Genomic DNA, 21,938 nt, shown 5'->3' on the forward strand with positions numbered 1-21,938 from the left:
GACAATGGATTCCTGGTCATTATTAGATATTTAATTCCAGATTTTTTTAGTTCAAGTTACACCATCTGTCGTGGTGGGATTCGAAGCAGGGTACCTTGGTCTTTAGATTAACAGTCCAGTGAAGCACTGTCGTCACCTCTCCTACAAGACCCTACCTAATGTGCTTTAGAAATCTGAGGAAAAAATACATAATCAAGAGTTTGTAGAATTTGCTGGAGAACAAACAGATGTTTGATGGTTTAGAGCTCTGAAACTTGATTTGTACTTTGAAAAGATTGGAGAAGTGTTATTGATAGTAAACTTAAAATTGTATTCCTTTAGGAATTCAGTTCCTTTTGAAATGCAGTGTAAGATTGTCACTCCTTGGAAAATTTGGCCCATTTTATCTAGCAGTCTGAGTTAGTAATTCACAGAATTATTATCATGCCTTAAGTGTAAATTCATAATGTCTTTAGCTGGTAGCTGATCTCTTGGCTCTGTGGTCGGCAATGTTTTTAAATACAAGGTCACTTTTTAAATTAAAGTGCAGCCCAGAATATACCCAAAAAAATGTAGAATAAACTGTTTAATTTTAGTGTTATGTAAATCTAAAACCAAATGTATGTGATTATTTATTTTGTGCTCAACTCATCAAATCTCAGTGTGACCTTTGTGACTGCACATTATCTGACAGCGCCTTAAAGTTTGTGCTATAGTTTGAGATACTAGCCACAGTCTGAGGGGATTGAGATTCATTGGCTTGTTTATCTTAATTTGCCTCACAGAGGTAAATAGAGTAAGCTTTCACTTTAAAAGCACGGCATGATGGGAGTACATTTCTCTGTTTCAGAGTCCCTAAAAATCTCTGTCCTTTGATCTGACTTTCAGCTCAGTGTCATTTTGCCCAGTAATTATCCCCATATCTTACACTCCACTTTGCGAATCAAACACCTGATGGAATCTGTACTGAAAACAAAAAGTGCTGAAAATAGCATCTAGACTTGAAACGTTAGCTTGCACTCCACAGATGCTGTCTGCCCACTGTGATTTCCAGCATTTTTCATTTTCAGTACAAATTCCAGCACCTGCAGTAATTTGCTCTTATCTGATGGAATTTGGTGGCCAACCACCAATATCTACTTGAAGAATTGAGACAATGATGATTTTTCCTTCATATTGAATTCCTGAAATTGCCTGTTGAATTGCTCTGCTAACTTTCTCAGGCTTTCACAGAAGCTTTCAGGGTGGAACAATTTCCTTTGTCTTCCATTTTTTTTTCTCCAGTATTTTTTGCAGACTCACGAAGTGTTGTAGTGTTTTTGTTTTTTTTAACTGGCAGCACCACAGACTCATTCACGGCACTGATCATATGTGCTAAATCTCTGCAGTTCACAGTTCAATGTGTTCTCTTTTGTAGGGAACCTGAAGTCGAGCATCCACAGATTGACTAATTACTCATTGCACAATTCATTGTTTGATTTAAGAAAAGTGATGATTTCAGACATCAAACCTTAAAATCATTGCAAGGCCTTCCCGCGAATTAACAACGTCACATCAGCATGGAGGTTTAGTTCAGCATAGGCAGCTTTGACTTAAAGGATTTAAAGAAACAGTGCTGAAGGACTCTTGCTCAAACTGAAGTTTACCATATTAACATCTTTCATTTCATGAGAAAAGTCCATAACTTTGCTCTCTAATGCTTACTGATGGAAGGGAAAAGACAGGATCATTCCTGCAAAATGCAATATAGCCTGCATTCCTGATGAAGGACTGATGCACAAAATGTTGATTCTCCTGCTCCTCGGATGCTGCCTGACTGGCAGTGCTTTTCCAGCACCACATCCTTCAACTCTGATCTCCAGCAAGTGCAGTCGTCACTTTCTCCTGCATTTGTGCCAAGCATGTTTGGTTACCTCAGTTGTGATGGAAACCAGTTCTCGATTGGAATATTTTTCTTAAGCATGTAGTTTTTGAATTTGTTGTAGAAATCCTCACCTTTTGTTGCCTCTTTAAGGGGCAAAATAGTGAGAAAGTACTCTTCAGTTGTTTTTGTGTTAATATTTATTTGGGACGTGAAACCTGGACATCAGTCATAGAGTCATAGAAATATACAGCTTGGAAACAGACCTTTGGTCCAACTCGTCCACGCCGATTGGGTATCCTAAATTAATCTAGTCCGATTCGCCAGCATTTGGCCCATGTCCCTCTAAACCCTTCCTATTCATCTTTTAATGTTGTAATAGTACCAGCCTCCTCCTCCTTGCTCTGGCAGCTCATTCCATACACTGACCACCCTCTGTGTGATAAGGTTGCCCTTTAAGTCCCTTTTAATGTTGATACATTCTTGAAACCGCTGTGAGAAATATTTACAGCCCTCCAGTCGTTCTACATGGAAGTTGTACTTCTACGTTGAAGGTGCATGTGCATCGCTCCTCATATTTCTTCACCTTGTAGGTTGTGACATCACTCTGTCAGTGGTCACACTGCTGCTCAGCTTCTGCATGTCTCAAACATCCAGGATACTGTTGGATGCTTTCAAGCGTGGAGGCACAAGAGGCCACTTTTATAGTTGAGATATGTTTCCACGTTCCTTGGACAGCTTGCATTTCTAGGATATTGAATCTGGGCTGGGGCAGTTTTCCTCATAGGTTTGTGCAGGATGATAAAGATTTATCAGATAAGCAGCTGAAGAAATATAAAACTGTCTGTCTGCAGAGAGAGCAGGCAGACGAACGGGACTGGCTGAGCTTCTCTTACAGTGTCCACATGGACATGATGGACTGAATAGTCTCCAGTGTTTCTGGTACTGTAATATACTGGCTTCATGCATCAGTTATTAATATATTTATTTATTCATTTGTTTGCAATACCATCACACAACTTCTTTATTTTGCAATGATAGATTGTCATCTATTGTGACAGGAGAGACCAAACACTTGAATTGCTGGGGTCCACTGGCAGATGAAAGATGATGCCCACCAGCAGCCAGAAGGAACAGTAAATGTCAAATGATGTGTTAGAGAGAGTCCCCTCACTTGAGCACAACCTTAAGTGAAAATACTTTAAGTCAAGCATTGATTCACATGGGGTTCAATGTTAAAAATGGGATTAAGTTTTTTCGGGCCTTCCTTAGCAGAGGAAAAAATTTACAAATTACTTGTATCCTCTAAACTTCAATAAAGTACTACCCGCACTTGAAATTGTTAAATTCCTGCATTTTTAAATGAAAAATAAAAGGAAAGCGTAATACTCTACCCCACTGTTAAATTGACTAGACTCCACATCATGACTGAAGTTGACAAGGCCCGGGTGGGAAAGAGATGAAGAAATAAGGCCGGGTGGAATAAGTTGGGAGATGAGGCTGGGAAGAGGGACAGGAGGGAGGTAAGGCTGCTTCTTCGCATCCAGAGTATAGGATGTCTGTGTCTGTGAAGTAGCCATTGCAGTCCTGTCTACTGATTTGTGATGGCACTGAACGCTGATAAGACACACAAACAAAGCTAAACAGTGAGAAGATAAAATAATATATTTTTAGTGGTGTTGATTGCGAGATAGGTATGAGCCAGTATATTGGGAAACTCTCCCTGCACTGCCTTCTTATTCAAACAGTTCAATGGAACATGTCATGTCTGCCTGAAAAAGCAGAAGAAGGTTTTGATTTAATGTCATATCTAAAATGATGTACTCTGAATAGGTTCAAACTTGCAACTTTCAATCTGACAGGTTAAACTTTTAAACCTAGATTACACAGAATTGTTTTTATTTTTAAATAATTCAGTAATGTACTTACAATCACTTGATGTATCCTCAACATAAGAACATAGAAAATAGAAGTAGGCCGTTTAGCCTCCATTCTGCCAATTCAGTGAGATCATGTGATCTCTGACATACCTCCACAAACCTGTCTTTACCCCATTTACCGTTACAGTAACAGATTTCTGAAAATCCCATACTTTAACAAATCATCAAAACAAATATGGAAAAAGTTTCAAAGTTCCAAAACCTTAACTCAAAACCACAAACTAGTAAAGTTCAATGCAATATCCAGCTAGGTCTACTAATGTTTCAAAATACAGTTCTATTGAATTTGTGTAGATATAGGTGGAAGAAAGTATCTGACGATCATATAATTAACCAGTAGTTAGATTGCCCAAATCGAGGAACATAGCAAACCTCAAGAGACAAAAAGAAGATTTTAATTTAAGTGTAATCTGGAGGAATGGGCAGGAAGTGGAATTGCAAGGGCAAACTGGTGGGGGAAACTGTGTGTGTGTGTGTGTGTGTGTGTGTGTGTGTGTGTGTGTGTGTGTGTGTGTGTGTGTGTGTGTGTGTGTGTGTGTGTCATGGGGCATGGAGTGGAGAGAAAAAAAACTGTTTCATTTTAAAGACATTAACATTAGAAGAATTTGACATCCACACAGATTACAGCAAAAGGAGGGAGAGCTGCAGGAATAATGTTCATTTACATAAACCAATTGGAATTTGCAAAAGAAAGATCTGTTCAAAACACCTATACTGTATATTGACCAGTCTCTTCAAGGTCTAAAAGATGTATGAAGTTGATACCAAATTAGCATCTGCAGTTAATGATTGATAGCAAAATGCTTAATTTGTCTATAGTCTACAAAAAATCTCGACTTCAAAAAGTATGTCCTAGTTTTTTCTACATACAGCAAAATTATAGCATAGTGAGTTACTTAATAACTATTGCAGTTATTGTGACTCCGTTTACTTTATATAGTACCTTCCTAAGTTAGATACATTTTCAGAGGCAACTATGGCAGATCATGTTCAAATGCAGCAAGACCTGATGATGTCAGTCTTCATCTGACAAGTGGCAATTAAAATTAGCACCACTCAAATGTTAGGCATCCCCAAAAAATCCCCACTGTGATTTAATTGGGTTGCGTGTGATATTTGATGTCTTTTATTCAATGATGTATTTATTAAGCCTAGTGATTGGAAATAATTAGAGAAAATTCACAACTATGTATTTTCTATAGGTCATCAACTAACAGAGTAGATAGAGGAGCAAATTTAGAAGGGAATTAGAGATATAACACTATGGAGTGCAAACATTTGCTTGATAATAGAGGACTTAGGCATTCCAAAAAGATATTTCAAAGCTTTTTGTCTTGCGTGACAAATGAAAGAAAACCAGTTTTCAAAGGGAAGAACAATTTATACTGCATGAGAAACAATGCTGATTGGTGGCTAATTGGGACTGTGGCCTTGGCTTCGTCAATAAACAGTTAAATTCAGAAAAGGCAAGTTGATTTTATTTGAGGAATGTACCAGAGAATAATGTCCCTCAAGTATATAATAGGATTCACCAGGAGTCATACAGGATCCTGAACTTTATGTACAAAGACGAAGTGTCCAAAAACAAGAAATCTATGATGAGTCTTTCTAAAACTTCAGTTCATCTTCAACTGCACTATTGTGTCCAGTTCAGGTTACATTAGAAAGGATATGAAGTAATTGGAAAGGGTGTAGAAAACCTGTACGCGCTGACAGATTTCAATAACAAAGCTGGATTGGTGAAACTCGGTTCTTCAGCTGAAGAGAAGGTTAGTGGAGATTTGACAAAGGTGCTCAAAATCATGAAGGGATTGAACAAGGCCAAAAGAGGTAACTGTTTCCATTGATAGATGGGTTGAGAACCAGAGGACACTATTTGAAGTGATTGTTTTTGGTTCTTGTGTCTATGTCAGGAAGTCTTTTGGGATCTGGAATGCACTGCAAGGGAGGGTGATACAGGTGGATTTAATTAAAGTTTTCACAACAAAATTGGATAATTGGTGCAAAGGAGTGAGTCTAGCTCAGTTGTTCCTGTAGAGAATTGGCACATACACCATGGGTGAAATGATTTCCTTTTGTGCTGTAAACATTTTTATGTTTCTACTAGGAATATAGGAGCAGGAGTAGGCCACTCAGGTCCTCGAGCTTCCTTGATGTCATTAGTAATTACAACAGATTGAGTTACTAATGACTGAGATTTTACCAGCCAGTGTGATAGAGAATTCCAAGGGTTCACCAACCTCTAATGAAGAAGGTACTCCTTATCCTTTATCCTGAAATTGTTTCTCCTAGTTCTAGATCCCACAGTCAGGGTAAACATCCTTTCTGCATGCACCCTATCTAATCCTTCAAGAATTGTAGATGATTCTGAGGTCAACCCTTATTCTTGCAAACTCCACAGAATATAGACCCAGTCTCCTCATACTCTTATTATTGACAGTCCCTTCATCCCCAGGAATCAGTCTGGTGAACTCCACTGCATTCCTTCTAAAGCAAATATCTCATCCCTTAAGCAACTGAACTGGAACTCCACTCAATACTCCAGCCGTGGTCTCATTCATGTTCTATACAAATGAAGTGAGATTTGTTTTCACCTGTATTCAAATACTCTTGTGATAAAGGCTAATCTACAATTGCTTGCAACAGAGATTTAAATATTGCAGGGAATTTGAGTGAAATTGATTGAATCACTAGGGTTAGAGATCTTGAACCTGGTGAATCTAGACCATTGAAGAACCTGTACTACAGTGCAATAGGAAAATAAGTGAGAAAATTGCAACCCTGGGCTAGTGTAATCTATGGGTTAGACCTTGCAAAATCAGTATGTGAGTAAAGCTTGCTGTTTGTCTGATCACATGATATAAAATTTATAATATCTGTAATTAATCATATATACACCACTGCAAAGTTGGTTCACTTAAAGTATGTTTTTGATGTGCTGTGAATCTTTATTTTCAGTCAGAACAACCCTCCCTCAATATCAAGAAGTGCAGATAAAGATGAGGACCCTGCTGCTCTCGCAGAGAGTTGTTTTCGAGAACTACTGGGACGTGCAGCCTATGGTAACATGAACAATGCCATCAGACCTGTTCTAATGTAAGTCAAAAATAATAGTTACATATTGAATATTTTTCCTCAAGAAAAATTAGGATCAAAATAATTGCATTGTAAATCTTTTTTTAAAAAAAAACAATGATTTTTAAAACTGCACCACTCCTCTTCTCTAATTCTGCTCTCTTGTTGTCCTTCGTTTGTGTCTTTATTCACTTCTCCCCTGCAAAAGCAGAAAGCTGCTATCTGGTGGAGGGTATAGTACCAATCCTACAGAAAGTGATGAGCAGAAAAGAGGCAAAATAATTGAAAACGTATGCTGTAACATGGGTTTGTGAGGTTCCAGTCTTCAGCTCACATGATTATAGACTTTAGCTCACATATTGTGCCACGGAAGTAAACCATAACTGCTATAAAACAGTTTGGTTGTGTTATAATATTCATTGAAATAATTTGTGTTCCAGTTTAAATTCTGCACGTCTTGTTGCCATGTCATAATTTTACTTTTAATTTCTGAACTTTCAATGTCATTCCTACCTAATCTAGATTGTCTGATTGCTTTTTTTTGGAACCCTGGTATTTAATGCAAAGTGATTCATTTCGTCATGCTATAACCATCCCCCATTAAAAATACTTAACAGCACTACTGCAACTCACTTGAGATCTGTGTAAATATGAACTTGACAATTCAAAAATTCTGTTCCCAGAATTGATTACTTCTCTGCAATGAGGCACTAGACCCAGAGTACGCAACCAGTCAGAGGGCTGTATCTGGCTATGAAAACTTAGTGCACTGAGCTTGTGAGAGAGCGGCTATAGGCTCTCAAAATGCATTATTACAATAAATATTGCTGCTAATGGATGTATAACATTTATTATAATTGGAGTGATAATGATGTATTGCATATGATAACAAACTAAATGTGCCCACTCTTTTAGACTATCCTGTCTTACTATTCATCCAATTTTCCCAATGGCATCAAATTCCATTCTCAAATTTTCACTGAGTGCTGCAGATGCTTGACCTGCTAAGTACTTGCAGCATTTTCTGTTTTTTTCTTCTTTCAGATTTTCAACAGTTACAGTATTTTACTTTCATCTTGCCAATAGAAATGCTTTACTGTGATCTACGTTATGGTGCTGCACAATCCACCAAAGGAAAAACAGTCAAGAAAATGTGGAGAGACCAATAGATAATCTGAGACGTGCACCCAGGCCTCACCCTCATCCTCACCCTCACCCTCACCCTCACCCTCACCCTCATCATAAATAGAAGACCCCTAAGTTTTAAGCTGAGACTTGCATTCTCACCTGTCCTACAGGGAAAATCCTTCAGCATCCATCTATCAAGCCCCCACCCTCCACACCCCCCAGATCTTAAATGCATCAACAAAATTAACAAACAGGGGCAAGAGTAAGCCATTCAATCTGTCGAGCCTACTTTGCAATTCAGTATGGTTATATCCTTTATCTGAATGCCATAATCCCATTTTCTCCCCATTGTCTTTGATATCTTTAGTGTCAGGAAATCCATTATTTCCTTCAATATTTTCAGTGTCTTGGCCTCTCCTGCCTTATATGTTACAGAATTTCACAGGGTCACCACCTTCTAACTGAAGAAATTTCTCCGTGTCTCAGTCCTAATTAGTCAATGCTGTACTCTGAAACTATGACCCTTTGTCCTAGACCACCCTCTTCCCGCCAAGAAAAAGGCTGGGAACATATCTCTGAATGTAGTTTGTCCAATCCTGTTAGAATTGTGTATGTTCCTATGAGATTGCCTTTTGTTCTTGTAATCTCCAGTGGTATAGGTGCAGTTGTCCTAATCTCTTCTCTTATGTAAAACCTGTCTTTCACTGCACTTATTATATAAAAAAGGTCTTTCCTCGGGTGAGGAGACCAAAACTGCACATGGCACTCAGGGCCTTGGCGAGACTGCACCCAATGTAGTTGCAGTAAGACATCTTTGCTCCTGTACTCAAATCCTCTTTCAATGAAGGATAATGTACCATTTGCCTTCCTAACTGTTCACTGCATCAGTCTTGCAGGATACTCTGTATTCTGTTTTTCCTTGCTGAAATGATGAACTTCACACTTATCCATGTTAAACTTTATCTGCCATCTATTTGCCCATTCACCCAACATGTCTAAGCTGCCTTGAGGCCTTTTTACTTCCTCCCATATCCTCCTAGTTTTGTTTCATTAGAAAAATTGGAAATGTTACAGTTAATTAGCTTATTCAAATTACTGGTACATAATGTGAATAGCTGGCCACCCAAGCTCTAATGTTGTGGTACCCTACTCGTCCACACTAAAAAAGGCGCATTTGTTCCAACTGTTTCCAGCCTGCTAACCTGTTCTCAATCTGTCAATTTATTCCAGTAATGTTGTGTGGTCTAATGTTGCACATAACCTCTTACATGAGAATTTATCAAAAGCTTTCTAGAAATCTAAATGCACCACATCCACTGACTTTCCATTATCTATTCTGCTAGTTACATCCTCAAACCAAAGTTTGTCGAATCCATGTTGACTTTGCTTAAGCCTGTTGATATTTTCTGTGTTTCCTGTTTTTGTATCCTTTATATTTGACTCCAGGAATTTATTTATTACTGGGGATGTTAGACTAATCAGTCTGCAATTCTTCATTTTCTCCCTCTGTTTTTTATAAAACAAAAACTGTAGAGTGGCATTTGCTACCTTCCAATCTGCTGTGACTGCTCTTAAATTCTGTAGACTCTGGAATGTCAAAGCCAAAGCATCCACTATCTTCACGGCCACCTCCTTTAATACTCTGGCATGGAGATAATCAGGCACTGGGGGATTTATCAGCTTGCAGCCACATTTAATTCTCCAGCACTTTTGTTTCTAAAAATGCTAATCATTTTTAGTTACTTCTTCCCGATTGACCCTTGTTTCAGTAGCATTTCTGACAAGTTATTTGTGTCATCTTCTATGAAGACAGAACAAATGTAGTTATTTAATCAAACAGATCTGTCACTTCTTTTTCTCTATTATCAATTCTCCAGTTCCAGACTGAAATTGACTGACATTTGTCTTCACTAATCTTTTCCTGTTATGTATTTACAAAAACGTTTGTAGTCTCATAATTGTACAGGTTCTCTACATACTTTACGTCTTTTTAGAGTCAAGACTTTTTATGTCTTGATTTCCTTTACTAACTTTGGTAGGGCCACCTTTGTTGTGCTTTTGCGTCTGAAAGGAATGTATAACATGGGAATTCATGCACTTATTGCTTAAAAATTAGCTAATATCTATCCATCGTCATAGATTAGGTAACTTCACTGAAAGCTATCACAACCAAGGCATCTCTAATATTTTTGATGTTTCCTTTGTTTAGACTTAGAACCCTAGTATCAGTTTGGTCAACTTCCCTTTCTATCTCACTGAAGAATTCTATCATGTTATGGTCACTTCCCCTTTTCCATTGCACAATAACAAATCAGGACAGCCAGTTCCCTAGTTTCCTTACTGATCTAAAACTCATCTTGTACACACTCCAAGAATTTATTCACCATCACACTATTGAACATGTTCTTTGCCTTGATCATATGTAGATTATAATCACTCATGATTACTGCAACCCCTTCTTACATGCATCCCTAGCATACTGGTTTATTACTGTCCCCACCTTAGCACCACTGTTTGGAGGCTGATTAACAATGTAGATTGAGTTCTATCTAAGGTTACACATATTCAATCCCCAGCTTCTTTGTATTTCCCTTAAATCTGTGTTTCTAGTTACTGATGCTTCTGCCTTGAGAAATAGTTTCTATTTACTTACCACATTGATATCCTTTGTGATTTTGAACATCCCTAATGCCCTTTCTCTGCTCTCATGGGAACAATCCAACCTTCTGTCATCTTTGCACTTTACTGATGTTCCTTATGCCTGGTGTCAATATAATTGTGGCTTTCTTAATGTATAATGTGGCATGTTGACAGGATGTACACTCAGATGCAAGAAAGTTCAATATCTTTGAGATACGAAAGTATTTTCATGGGTTGTGGTACTCCTTCAGTGTATCACTCTGCCATTGCAGACTCAGGTTCAAACCTTGAACTGTTGGCATCCATGGCACCGGCACCAACAACAACAACAATCAGCCCCTTCATTAGAGAAAAACTGATAAGTTACACAAGGCTTGACTTTCCATGAAGAGAATTAAAACTTCAGTGTGCAATAAATGTAAGTTTTCAAATTAGTGTATATACTTGAAAACCAAAGAGCAGCAATCTACTAAATGTATACTAATGCTGTGCTGTTCTCACTCTACTCTACATGTGCTTGTCCCTTTAACATGACAGTTGCCCACCCCCAGACAACCTCTGTCTGCTGCATCCAAACATTGGCTAAAATATCTTACCTGTGTTTAATTTTCACAACTCCCAATGTAGATCAGTCGATTCCAGAACACTTGTCTGTTGACCATTCTGCCTACAATGCATGTACCATTGCATCTTGCATGCTTTCCCTACTGTAAGCAGACGCCAGTTTAGAAGTGCCCAAGGGATGTTTGTGGCTCTCCTAGATGTTATTTGTCCAAGTTTGTACTTAATGGTAATGCAACATCAAGTTTTTCTTTTTGCTTCAATGTGGTCTCCATCTGAAACCATATTCATTAATTGAGATGTGTTTAGCAAGTGAAGGATTATGAATGTTATCTTTCTTTTACTCTTGTTTCCTGTTCAATGACACTGAATCAGCAAGGACTTTAGACTTTGGAACGGGTGGAGCCAGGATTGGTGATTGGGCTTGTGGGCATATTCCAGCACAAATGGTGTCTGCCTCAGGTCTCTGCTGTTGATAGTATCAAAGTTCATGGAATAAGGGAATTCTGACTCAATTCTCCACAAAGCAGAAAATGTTGATAAATTTCATAAACTGCGGTTTGTGAACCCTATTGGATTTTGGACCATCATTTATCAGGATATTTTGCATGCCAATACTCTGAGGCCTCAGAAAATTTCAAATTCTCAATGTAAGGAGTTCTTACTGTCTATCCCAGACAACAATGACCTTGTTTTGTGGTGGCTATTGCTTCCATCACAATTAGATCATCTGAGTTATTTCAATGCAAACTTGTGTTGCTCTCCAGCTAGATTGTGGTATTTCACTAACTCTCATTCAAGCAATGACAGAAATATTCGGGAAAAAAAATATTCTTGGTGGCCTTAAAGTGCTTTTTTAAAAAAAAGGCCTGTTCATGTTTGTCGTTCATTGAACTAACTGGTCACCTGCTCTGAATAAGCACATTGAGTTTTTAAGTGCCCTTGTTTAATAGAGTCATACAGCATGAAAACCATCTCTTCAGCTCAATCGTCCTTACCAATCAGGTTTCCTAAACTGACTACTCCCATTTGCCTGCATTTGGGCCTGTATGCCTCTCAACCTTCCTATCTACCTACCTGTACAAATGACTTTTTAATTTTCTAATTGTACCCACCTCTAACACTTCCCCAGCCAGCTCTTTCTTTATTTGTACCATCCTCTGTGTGAAATAGTTGCCCCTCAGACCCTCTTTAAATCTTTCCCCTCTCACCTTAAACCTCTAGTTGTGGATTCCTCTACCCTGATCTAGATACTTAACTATGAATATCTCAAATGTTCTTTAAATCTAATTTTATTAGCTTATTGATCAGTTTTAGTTGATTGTTATTTTCAATAAGCAAACTTCTACCACTTAAGTTGTTAAAAATTTGACCAAATTATTCAAGCTGCAGCACAAGATTGACTGGAATTGTGCTTTAATCTGCAAAATGTTTGTTCATATTGCTACAAAGATAAAGCTAGATGAAAGTGTTGTATCAGTGTGTTCTGCACAACCTAATATAGTGCTCGCACTGCTATGAAGTGCTAATTTCTCTATTGAAAATCTGCAATCCTTGTAGCAGTACCCAGTGTTATGCTGTTTATGAATCAAACCATTTTGTGGAAATATATGTTCCATGTTTTATTCAGCTCTAGCTAATCTTACTTGAATTGTAAAATTACTTAAAATGTATTATTTTTGCAAATTTTATTGATGCTGAGCTACATGGAAGCATGGCAGGTATGGAAATATATAGGTTCTGAAATATTTATTCTGCATTGCTGGCTTACTCTTTTCTGGTGCTGGCTGTGCATATGCCATATCTATAAATGTAAGAATGTACGTGGAGAAATTTCCTGAATTAAGCACACTAGACAGGTTGAACAATCATTCTAAAAAGACAGTAGTAGGTGCTGGAGAAATGCAACAGATTTGACAACATCTGTGGAGAGAAATCGATTAATATTTTGAGTTCCAACAAAAAGTCAAATTGGATTCAAACCCTTAATTCAGTTTCACTGTCCACAGATGTTGGTAGACCTGCTTGGGCCTCTCCAGTTCTTGTTTTGATTTGATTTCCAGCATCCATGATGCATTGTGGCATAAGGGAAGCCACTGAAACTGTGTATTCCAAAACAACTGAATACATTTCATTTTTTCTTGACAGAGATAGGAATGTAGAACATAAACATGATTCATAGGATTGCTGGCTTCCATTGTTTGCACAAATGGCACATTTCAGGTCTGCATATCAATGAAGATGTATTGCAACAGAAAGTAACCCCACTCTTGTGTGACCATACACTTTGTATCAAGTAAGTCAATTCCCAGAATCATGGCAACCACTGGTTGCCGAGCGCTGATGGTGTGGATCGTGACTGCCGTGCACAGTTCATCCTCAGATGGACAGCATTTAAGGGCATATGCCACATACAAAATGCAACCAGGTGCACCATTTGGTGCTTAAACAACTGCTTTGCCAGCTGGACAAGCTGTATGCTTTTCAACAGAGTGCTTAGCAAAGTCCATGGGGGTGATGCAAGCTGTAATCTTACCATCATGAGAACCTTTCTCACCAGCTACATAGTGACCATGGAGGAAGAAGGAAGGAGACGGCCAAGTCTGCCCCTTTTTGGCCAAGATCTGCATGACCAACTTTAGTATCATTTAATATGCTCTCATACCTTGTATTCCTTCTCTTGATGACCATCACAGCCTCCTCTCAAGTACAATGCTAAAATTTTAAAAATCACAATTCAGATGTTCTAAACCAAAATTTATAAATCAAACCAAACTGTATTGCTTATAAACATCAATGAATATTAATTGTGTATTCCCTTAGTGCCTAGCACTATTATTGGTGGATGCTGTTGGATTTCAGCAGGGAGCTTTGCAGGGTACCTTGCAAGATGGCCTTGAGTAACTCTGTACCCAGAAAGCCTGACTTTAAACTGTACCATCTTAGCATGGACAGAAGTAATTTGGACTATCTGACTGGCAGCAACATTGACACTAATGAATTGGCAATAGTGAAGGTATGAATGCTGTATTCTGAGAGGATACCAGCTTCATGCTGCACAGTTTCCTATTGTGTGCCAGGACAGCCTCTCCGCATCCTAAAATATGTTGGAGGACAAGCTATTTGGTCACTCTAACACAGTGACTGCCACTTTGAACACTGATATCCATAGGTACGATGGCAGTGAGCTGAGTTTGCATGACTAAAGTTTGAGCTTTACACTGTAGTGTTCAGATGTTGGGTAATTTCTGTTTGTGTTATGATGGAAAATGAGGCATTGACTATTAGATACCACATTTTGGTTAGATAGAAAATGTTCTTAGAAAGTTGACCAACACTATCACATTGACAATGATGAGGTTGAACCACTCCAAAGCCTTGTGCCAAACTGTTGATGAACATTTTTGTGCTGCTTGATCTTGAATTTAGGTCTGCCAATACACCAAGTGATTCAGTAGATGAACATTAGCCTTCTGAGGGCTTACCGTCTGGTAAGATTATGTCTGTACTAACGTGCTGCCCTGCGGGGGTCTCATACATGATGTCACACCACATGCAAATCTCACTTTTAAGTGTAAGTCCCAAAGTAATGCCAGTTTTTGAGCTGGTGAGTATAAGTATGTAAGAAAGCGATGGTATTATTTCTTTGTTGTCTTCATGTGTCTTCCACAACTGTCTGACCAAGTTTCAGCTTTTGGTCCTCTTTGAAGAGAAAGAGAGAAGGCAGGATTTAGAGTTTGAATAAATAATAAGATGAACGAATTCAAGATGGGATATTAGTTCTAAGGTTAACATCATATTTGATGTTGTCAGGTCTGACACAGGCCACAATTGTAGTTTGTGGTTCCTAATGAAGAGTTTATGCTTGAAATGTCGATTCTCCTGCTCCTTGGATGCTGCCTGACTGGCTGGACTTTTACAGCACCACACTCTTCGACTCTGATCTCCACCATCTGCAGTGCTCACTTTCTCTCCGCAGGCCACAATCATAGTCTATCCCATCAGGTCAATATTTTTATTGTCTCATTCCATACTTTTAGAATCAGTAATGGGAAATGTTGATGTTGAGGCCACTTTTTATTTTGTATTGTGTATTCCAGAATGTCGAAAACCAGAGCGTTGCGACTGCTAGACAAGCAGCAGTAATGGCTGACAATTATGAACTGATTGATAAAAATAAACCTTTTATCCTTCTTACAAGAAGTATAGAGGATGGGAAAGTGAGAAGAGGATCCCCTTCTCAGCGCAGCAAGGAAAGGTGGAGATTGAAATCTAATCCCTTAATGATTCCATTGTAATAAAGTGAAGCACCTTGGCTTAGAACACTGGAAATTGCAGGGGTGGCCCATGGGACTAATTGGAGTTTGTAAGAGAGAATCTAAAAAGGGAACTTAAAAGGAATGTACCTCTGAGCAAATTGTCGATTTAACTACAAGCAATAAACTGCAAGTAAAAAATGCTATGAATGCATAGGAGGTGATTAACATTAAATGAGAGAGATTTGTCAAAAGAGTAAACAACCCATTTTCTTCAAATGATAAGCTAAACCCATAACTAAATATTAAGGGGCTGGAGAAGGATCCAGTTTACCCTTTCCAACAGAGTTGAATGAAAGCAGGTGTATTGTTAAGCAAAATAAATGGAGCGTACATCCCCATATCATGATAAATAGAGAAGTCATGGTTTGGATTGTTATATGGAGCAGTGAAAAGTTGGAGTTGTAAGAGGTTGCATATGCTCCAGGAAATTATTTGGCTGAAATAAATGTTAAAGCTTCACCATAACCACAAAAAAAAACAAAGTGAGGCTAAAGAGAACAGTTACAGGAACAAGTTCCAGTTATTTTTCCATCATGTGTAGTGACCAGAACGATAGAAAAACAAAATCTTATCACCAAAGGTCAAAGTAATGCCTCAAGCAGATGGTAGAGTAGCTGAAATTTTCTTCAAAGAAGAATATGTTCAGAAAGCATATCTGGAGATAAATAAGTTAGTTCAGGCAGTTTGCAATGAACTGGAGTCTGAAGGAGCTCCAGGTGACTATTGTGTTCAGAACAGAGTTCTACTGAGGAAATGGAGACACCCTCTCAAACCTGCAGACAAGGAATGGGCAGTTGTTTATCACATTATTATGCCACCCTGATATCATAGGGAGACATTGGCACATGACGATTTTATGACCAAGATTGTGGGAATACAGAGAACTCTGACAACGATAAACAGGCATTTTATCTGGTCAAAGACTCCATAAAGATGTCATGTAGTAAAATGTCTCTTTTGTGACAGATGGTAGGTAAACCTCACCCTGTAATCAAACCTGTATTTGTTTTACTGTACTACCAGTTTTGGAAGAACTATTCAAGTATTTAGTAGATTATTGAAAATTAAAGTAGGATGCCAGTATGTCCTTACAATTAAGGATATCACAACTAAATTTCCAGAAGGTATTCTTTAGAGAACTATTATAGCTATTTAGTCGTGGAAAAATTAAACCAGTTTTTTTTGTCAATTGAAAACCAAGGTTTTAACTTTCTCAGGTCACACTTAAGAATCTGGGTTGTCAAAACACATGGAATTTTGGAGACACCATCAGATTCTCAAAATGATACTTAAAGTCTATTGTCATGATTATCACACAACTGGGTCAAAGAATTCAGTTTCTTGCTATCTGCCAATAGCTATTTCAAATAAATCTACTGCCTTTAGTTCATTTGAATTGATCCCTGGCATGAGATTAAAATTGATTAATCCATTATGGATTAAATGGATTAAAATCCATTAAAATTGAGTCAGGAAACATTAAGACAAAAAAGATAAATCCTCAATGTTAGATTAAATGCCCATGTTTATAGAGAAACCTACAGGAATGTGTAAAATCACTTCGGGTACAATTAAAAATTTCACAAGTGAACTGAGAGAAAGGACAGACAAACATGTTGCAACGAGAATATCTCAAGCAGATGATGTAGTGATGATATTGTTTTCACAAGATGAACCTCTGAAAGCAAAGGTCTGTGGTCACTATAAGGTAATTAGAAGGGTTAATAAAGTAATTTATCTGATAGATACTCGTTGCAGGAAGAAAAATAAATTTTGACATATAAACATATTGAAGCAATATCATCACAGGGAAGATGGTGGTAAGAGTAGTGAAGAATGGCAGATACAATAAGAGTGAAGTAAGTGACACAAGTAAGTGAGAGAGAAGTAAACACCTCACAAAATGAGCCTTTCTCAATTTTACTATCCAATACAGAAAAACTGCGACTGTAGTTGAAATTAGAGCAGGGAAGACAGGAAGTTATAGTAAGATTACTTGCAAAGTATAAAGAAATCTGGAATGATACACCTGAATGTACTACTTAGTTAGACATGATCTGGATATAGGAGACTCTGTGCCAGTAAGATATCATTCGTATCAGTTGACCTCAAAGCAGAAACAGGCTAGGAGTTATGACCTGATCCATATAACTAAATTCTTTATCCTCCTTACAAAAAGTACAGAGGATGGGAAAGTGAAAAGAGGACAGTTGGGGATACCTCACAATTCCCTTCTCAGAGCAGCAAGGAAAGCCGGAGATAGAAATAAAAAGCCTTAAAGATTCCATTAATGGAAATGGAAATTGGGTATATGCTGGAAAGTCACTTGATTTGAACACCTGGAATTAATCAGTGATATTAGTTCCTCAGCCAGCTTCATGAACTAGGTTCTGCATAGACTACAGAAAAGTACACGCAGCGATAGAAACAGATTCCTATCCATTTCCTCAGTTAGAGCTGTTTGCAAGGAAATATGAATCACAACAGCTTTTTACTTTTACATAGTGAAGGGAGATATCCAGGTGCTTTCTCTTACAGGTGTTTCAGCCGTATTGTTCAAACACAGAAGCTACAGACACTTGCCCAGGAACCAATCAAGAATTAGTGGTTACTATTCTAAGCACCTTGCCACACAGCACAACTGAACCTGAAAGAAGAAAAAATTTAAAAGACAATCTGTGTAAAACAGCCCTTAACCCCCATCCGTGGAGCTCCATCTGCAAATTCAATTGATAGGAGACACTGAAAGGTGTAGATTCTCTACCAGTGAATGAAAGAAAGCGGTCAGTGTCTGAGCAACGTCTTCTTATCAACAAAGAACTGAAAGAAACTTAACGGTGGATGCTGAGACGATGTTGTCAAGGCTGTCTGGAAGCACGGGCACAATTTTAAAAATTACAATTCTCCAATTTGAGAGATTTTTTTTCTTGTCTGAGGGTTACAAACAAAGGAACAGGGGACAAAAGTGGGTCATTTGGTCTAGTTCTGCTAATAAAGGATAAGATCGGTACAATAGTGAGAAATTACCTAGGTTTGGAAGAATCCAAAATTTAGATCAATTGAGGTGGAGATATTTAAAAAATTAAAGGAAAGAAGTAACTGGTAGGTGTAGTGTGCAGACTTCCTAACAGTGGCTGCAATATAGAACAGAGTGTAAATCAAGTAGTAGTGGGAGCTTGCAAGAAAGGTACTGCAGTAATTGACTTTAATCTTCACATAGATTAGGCAAATCAAATTGCCAAAGGTGGTCTGGAGAATGAGTCGTCATGTATTTGGAATAGTTTCTCAGTGATGCGTACTGAAACCTACCAGGGAGCAAGCTATGCTAGACATGTCGATGTGTAATGACACAGGAATAATTAAAGATCTCATTGTAAACATAGTGAAGAGCCCTTAAGCAAAAGTGATAATAGCATCATAGAATGTCACTTATGTGAATAATGCAGGTCTGTAAATTGTTTCTTAAACTTAAATAATTTATAATGAGAAAGAAGATAGGCTGAGAATTGGGTAAATTGGTTACTAGGAAAGATAACAGGCCAGGCAGCATCTGAGGAGCAGGAGAAATGATGTTTCGGGAATAACTCTGCAGAAGTAGGTGAGTGGTTTGGTTATAATCTTCCTAAATTCACTAGATTCTGGAAGGTTCCCAGCAGATTGCAAAACTGCGAGTGTTAACACCTTTGTTTTTAAAACAAAAAGGCTGGAAGATGGAAAATTGTAGGCAAGTTAGGCTAATGTCTGTGACTGGGAAATCCCAGAGTTAATTTTAAAGTGCTGGTAGCAGGACGTTTCAGGCAGAATCACTATGAATCTGTGAAAGGCAAATCATTTTTAGCAGATTATTTATTTGAGGATGTAACAAGGGAGTGGATGAAGGAGAGGCAGTTAATATAGCGTATTTGAATTTACCAAAGACATTTGATAAATTGCCACATGTAAGATTTCTACATGAGATGGAATGATGGGGTTTAATGTTAATGTAGATAAAGAACTGGCTAACAGGAAAGAGTATGAATAAGTGGGTTAGTTTCAGATTGAAAACTGAAACTGATGCAGTAACACACACATTTGTGAACCTCAACCTATAATGTATATTAATGATTCAATGAAGGACCAAGGTTCCAGGTTTGGAGGCCAGGTTGAAGTCTTACATGCTTCAGAGATATTTAGTAGCATCTCTGAAAATGTTGATAAGAAAAACATCTACAAATAGATGGCTCTGTAGTTAGCACTGCTGCCTCACAGAGCCAGGGACCCAGGTTCAATTCCCACCTCTGGTGACCGTCTGGTTGCACATTCTCCCCGTGTCTGCATGGGTTTCCTCCAGGTGCTCTGGTTTCCTCCCATAATTCAAAAGATGTGAAGATTAGGTGAATCAGCTGTGTTAAATTGCCTATAGTGTTAGGTGCATTATTCAGGGGAAAATGTAGGGAAATGGGTCTGGGTGGGTTACTCTTCGGAGAGTCAGTGTGGACTTGTTAGACCGAAGGGCCTCTTTCCACACTGTAGAGAATCTAACCATGTAGAAGAGCAACTTGTGAGGATGATACCTAGTCTGCAAAGAAATCGAGATAAGTAAAGTTTGTAGGTAAAAATTTGTAGGTACAGTAAAATATTGGGAAATGTGGCTTTGTATATGCAGGAAGAATAGAAAGATGAACATTTATTTAAGTAATGAGAAATTCTCAAAAAGTCAGTATGTGGCTACAGTAAGTAATTAGGAAGTAAGTTTAGATGTTGGCCTTTATTGCACAGGACAACAGTATAAAAGTAAGGAAGTTTTTCTACAAATGTATGTGGCATTAGTCAGGTAACACCAGCATTGTGTACTGTTTTGGTCATACTTTCATGGGTATCAGTTCAGAGAAAGTTCATTAGGCTACTCCCTTTTGTCCTTTGAGGAAAATGTTGAGCAGGTTGGGCCTTTACTCATTTAGAAGAATGAGGTGATTTTAGTCAGAATACAAGATCTTGAGGGACCTTGACAGGGTAGATGCTGAGAGGATGCCTTTTCTTGTGGAGAAATCTAGAATTAAGAGTGTGGTTTTTTAAAAAAAAAACAATGACTTTTAATCAGTCTCCTCTTTACATCAAAAGGAAAAGTTTCTCCTCAGTCCAGATCCTTGTAATTTCAGTCACTTCAGTCAAGTTTCCTCAAACTTTCTCTGCTCTGAGAAGTGTAGCTTCTTTTGGTACGTCCATGTAATTGAAGTCTCTCGTCTTTGCAGCCATTCTCATAAATCTTTCTGGAATCTCTTCAGTGCTTTCATACCCTTCTAAATTTGAACTAGAAATTTACTGAAATAAAAATTTACTGAAACTTCTTTGCTTTTGTGCTTTGTTTCGAAAAAAGCACAAGATCCTGTATATTTTTCATGTCAAGATAGTGTGTTGGATACTTTTTTTCATTAAGGCCCAGATTGTAAAAACATTATCTCATACCATACAGAATAATAGTTGGGCCACAGCAGAAGTACTGACTGTGATTTCTGCATTGCAAGAAGCATGATCAAACCAGGCAGGGTGCCAACAAGATTCGTAATGATGTTTCTAGAAATTAAGTTTTTCATAATGAGGTAGAGATTGACATTTTAAAAATCTTTCTGGGAAAATTAACAAACAGTGAAATTCACAACTAATCTTGGAGGAACTGTTGGGCAAAGTTCACAGCACAGAATCAGGTAAGTTAATTGTTTTAAGTCTGGCGGAGAGAGGCTGCAGTAGTGAGTACAGTGGATTCTTTCTTGATTATATGTTTTTGGAAATAAGTCTCTTGATTAAACTTAAAATATAAGCCATAGCTATTAATTTAACCTGGGGCAGTGTTTGTAGAGGAATAAGACGGTGTTATTTTCTGAGTCTGTAGATTGTGAAGGAGCAAAAATGGCTTTTGCAGTGGTATGTACTTCTTGTCAGATGTGGGAGTTTAAAAAGAGTTTAAGGGTTACTGCGGATTATATCTGCCATAAATGCTGTTGGATGCGAATCTTATCAGATCGAGTGGATCAGTTGGGGAGACAGATAGAAGCGATGAGGAATTTGCAACAGCTACAGTATGTGATGGATGGCAGACATAGGAAGGGGGGAAATCTCAGATACAGTCACGTAGATGGGTCAACTCCAGGAAGGGTAAGAGAGGTTGGCAGCTAGTGCAGGAGTCTTTTGTGGATATACCCATTTCAAACAGGTATGCTATTTTGGAAAATGTAGGGGGTGATGGATTCTCAGGGGAACGTAGCACGAACAGCCAAGTTTCTGGTATTGAGACTGGCTCTAATGCGATGAGCGGTACGTCAGCTTCCAAGAGATCAACTGTGTTAGGGAACTCTCCAGTCCGAGGTACAGACAGACGTTTCTGTAGTCAGCAGAGAAAAAGCAGAATGGTGTGTTGTTTCCCTGGTGCCAGATTCAAGGATGTGTCAGAGAGGGTGC

At 38.2% G+C, this 21,938-nt stretch overlaps 1 protein-coding gene across 7 annotated transcripts in view; it reads left to right on the forward strand.

Moving 5' to 3' along the window:
- Positions 1 to 21,938, forward strand: part of efr3a (EFR3 homolog A (S. cerevisiae)) — a 171,993-nt gene that overhangs the window by 69,329 nt on the left and 80,726 nt on the right. For all 7 annotated transcript variants that reach the window (XM_072570428.1, XM_072570430.1, XM_072570431.1 and 4 more), the window contains one exon: positions 6,739 to 6,876. In XM_072570428.1, the coding sequence (XP_072426529.1) occupies positions 6,739 to 6,876 (138 nt within the window). The remainder of the gene's footprint in view (positions 1 to 6,738; positions 6,877 to 21,938) is intronic.

Source organism: Chiloscyllium punctatum, chromosome 5 (assembly GCF_047496795.1).
Source record: "Chiloscyllium punctatum isolate Juve2018m chromosome 5, sChiPun1.3, whole genome shotgun sequence".
Lineage (NCBI taxonomy): Eukaryota > Metazoa > Chordata > Chondrichthyes > Orectolobiformes > Hemiscylliidae > Chiloscyllium > Chiloscyllium punctatum.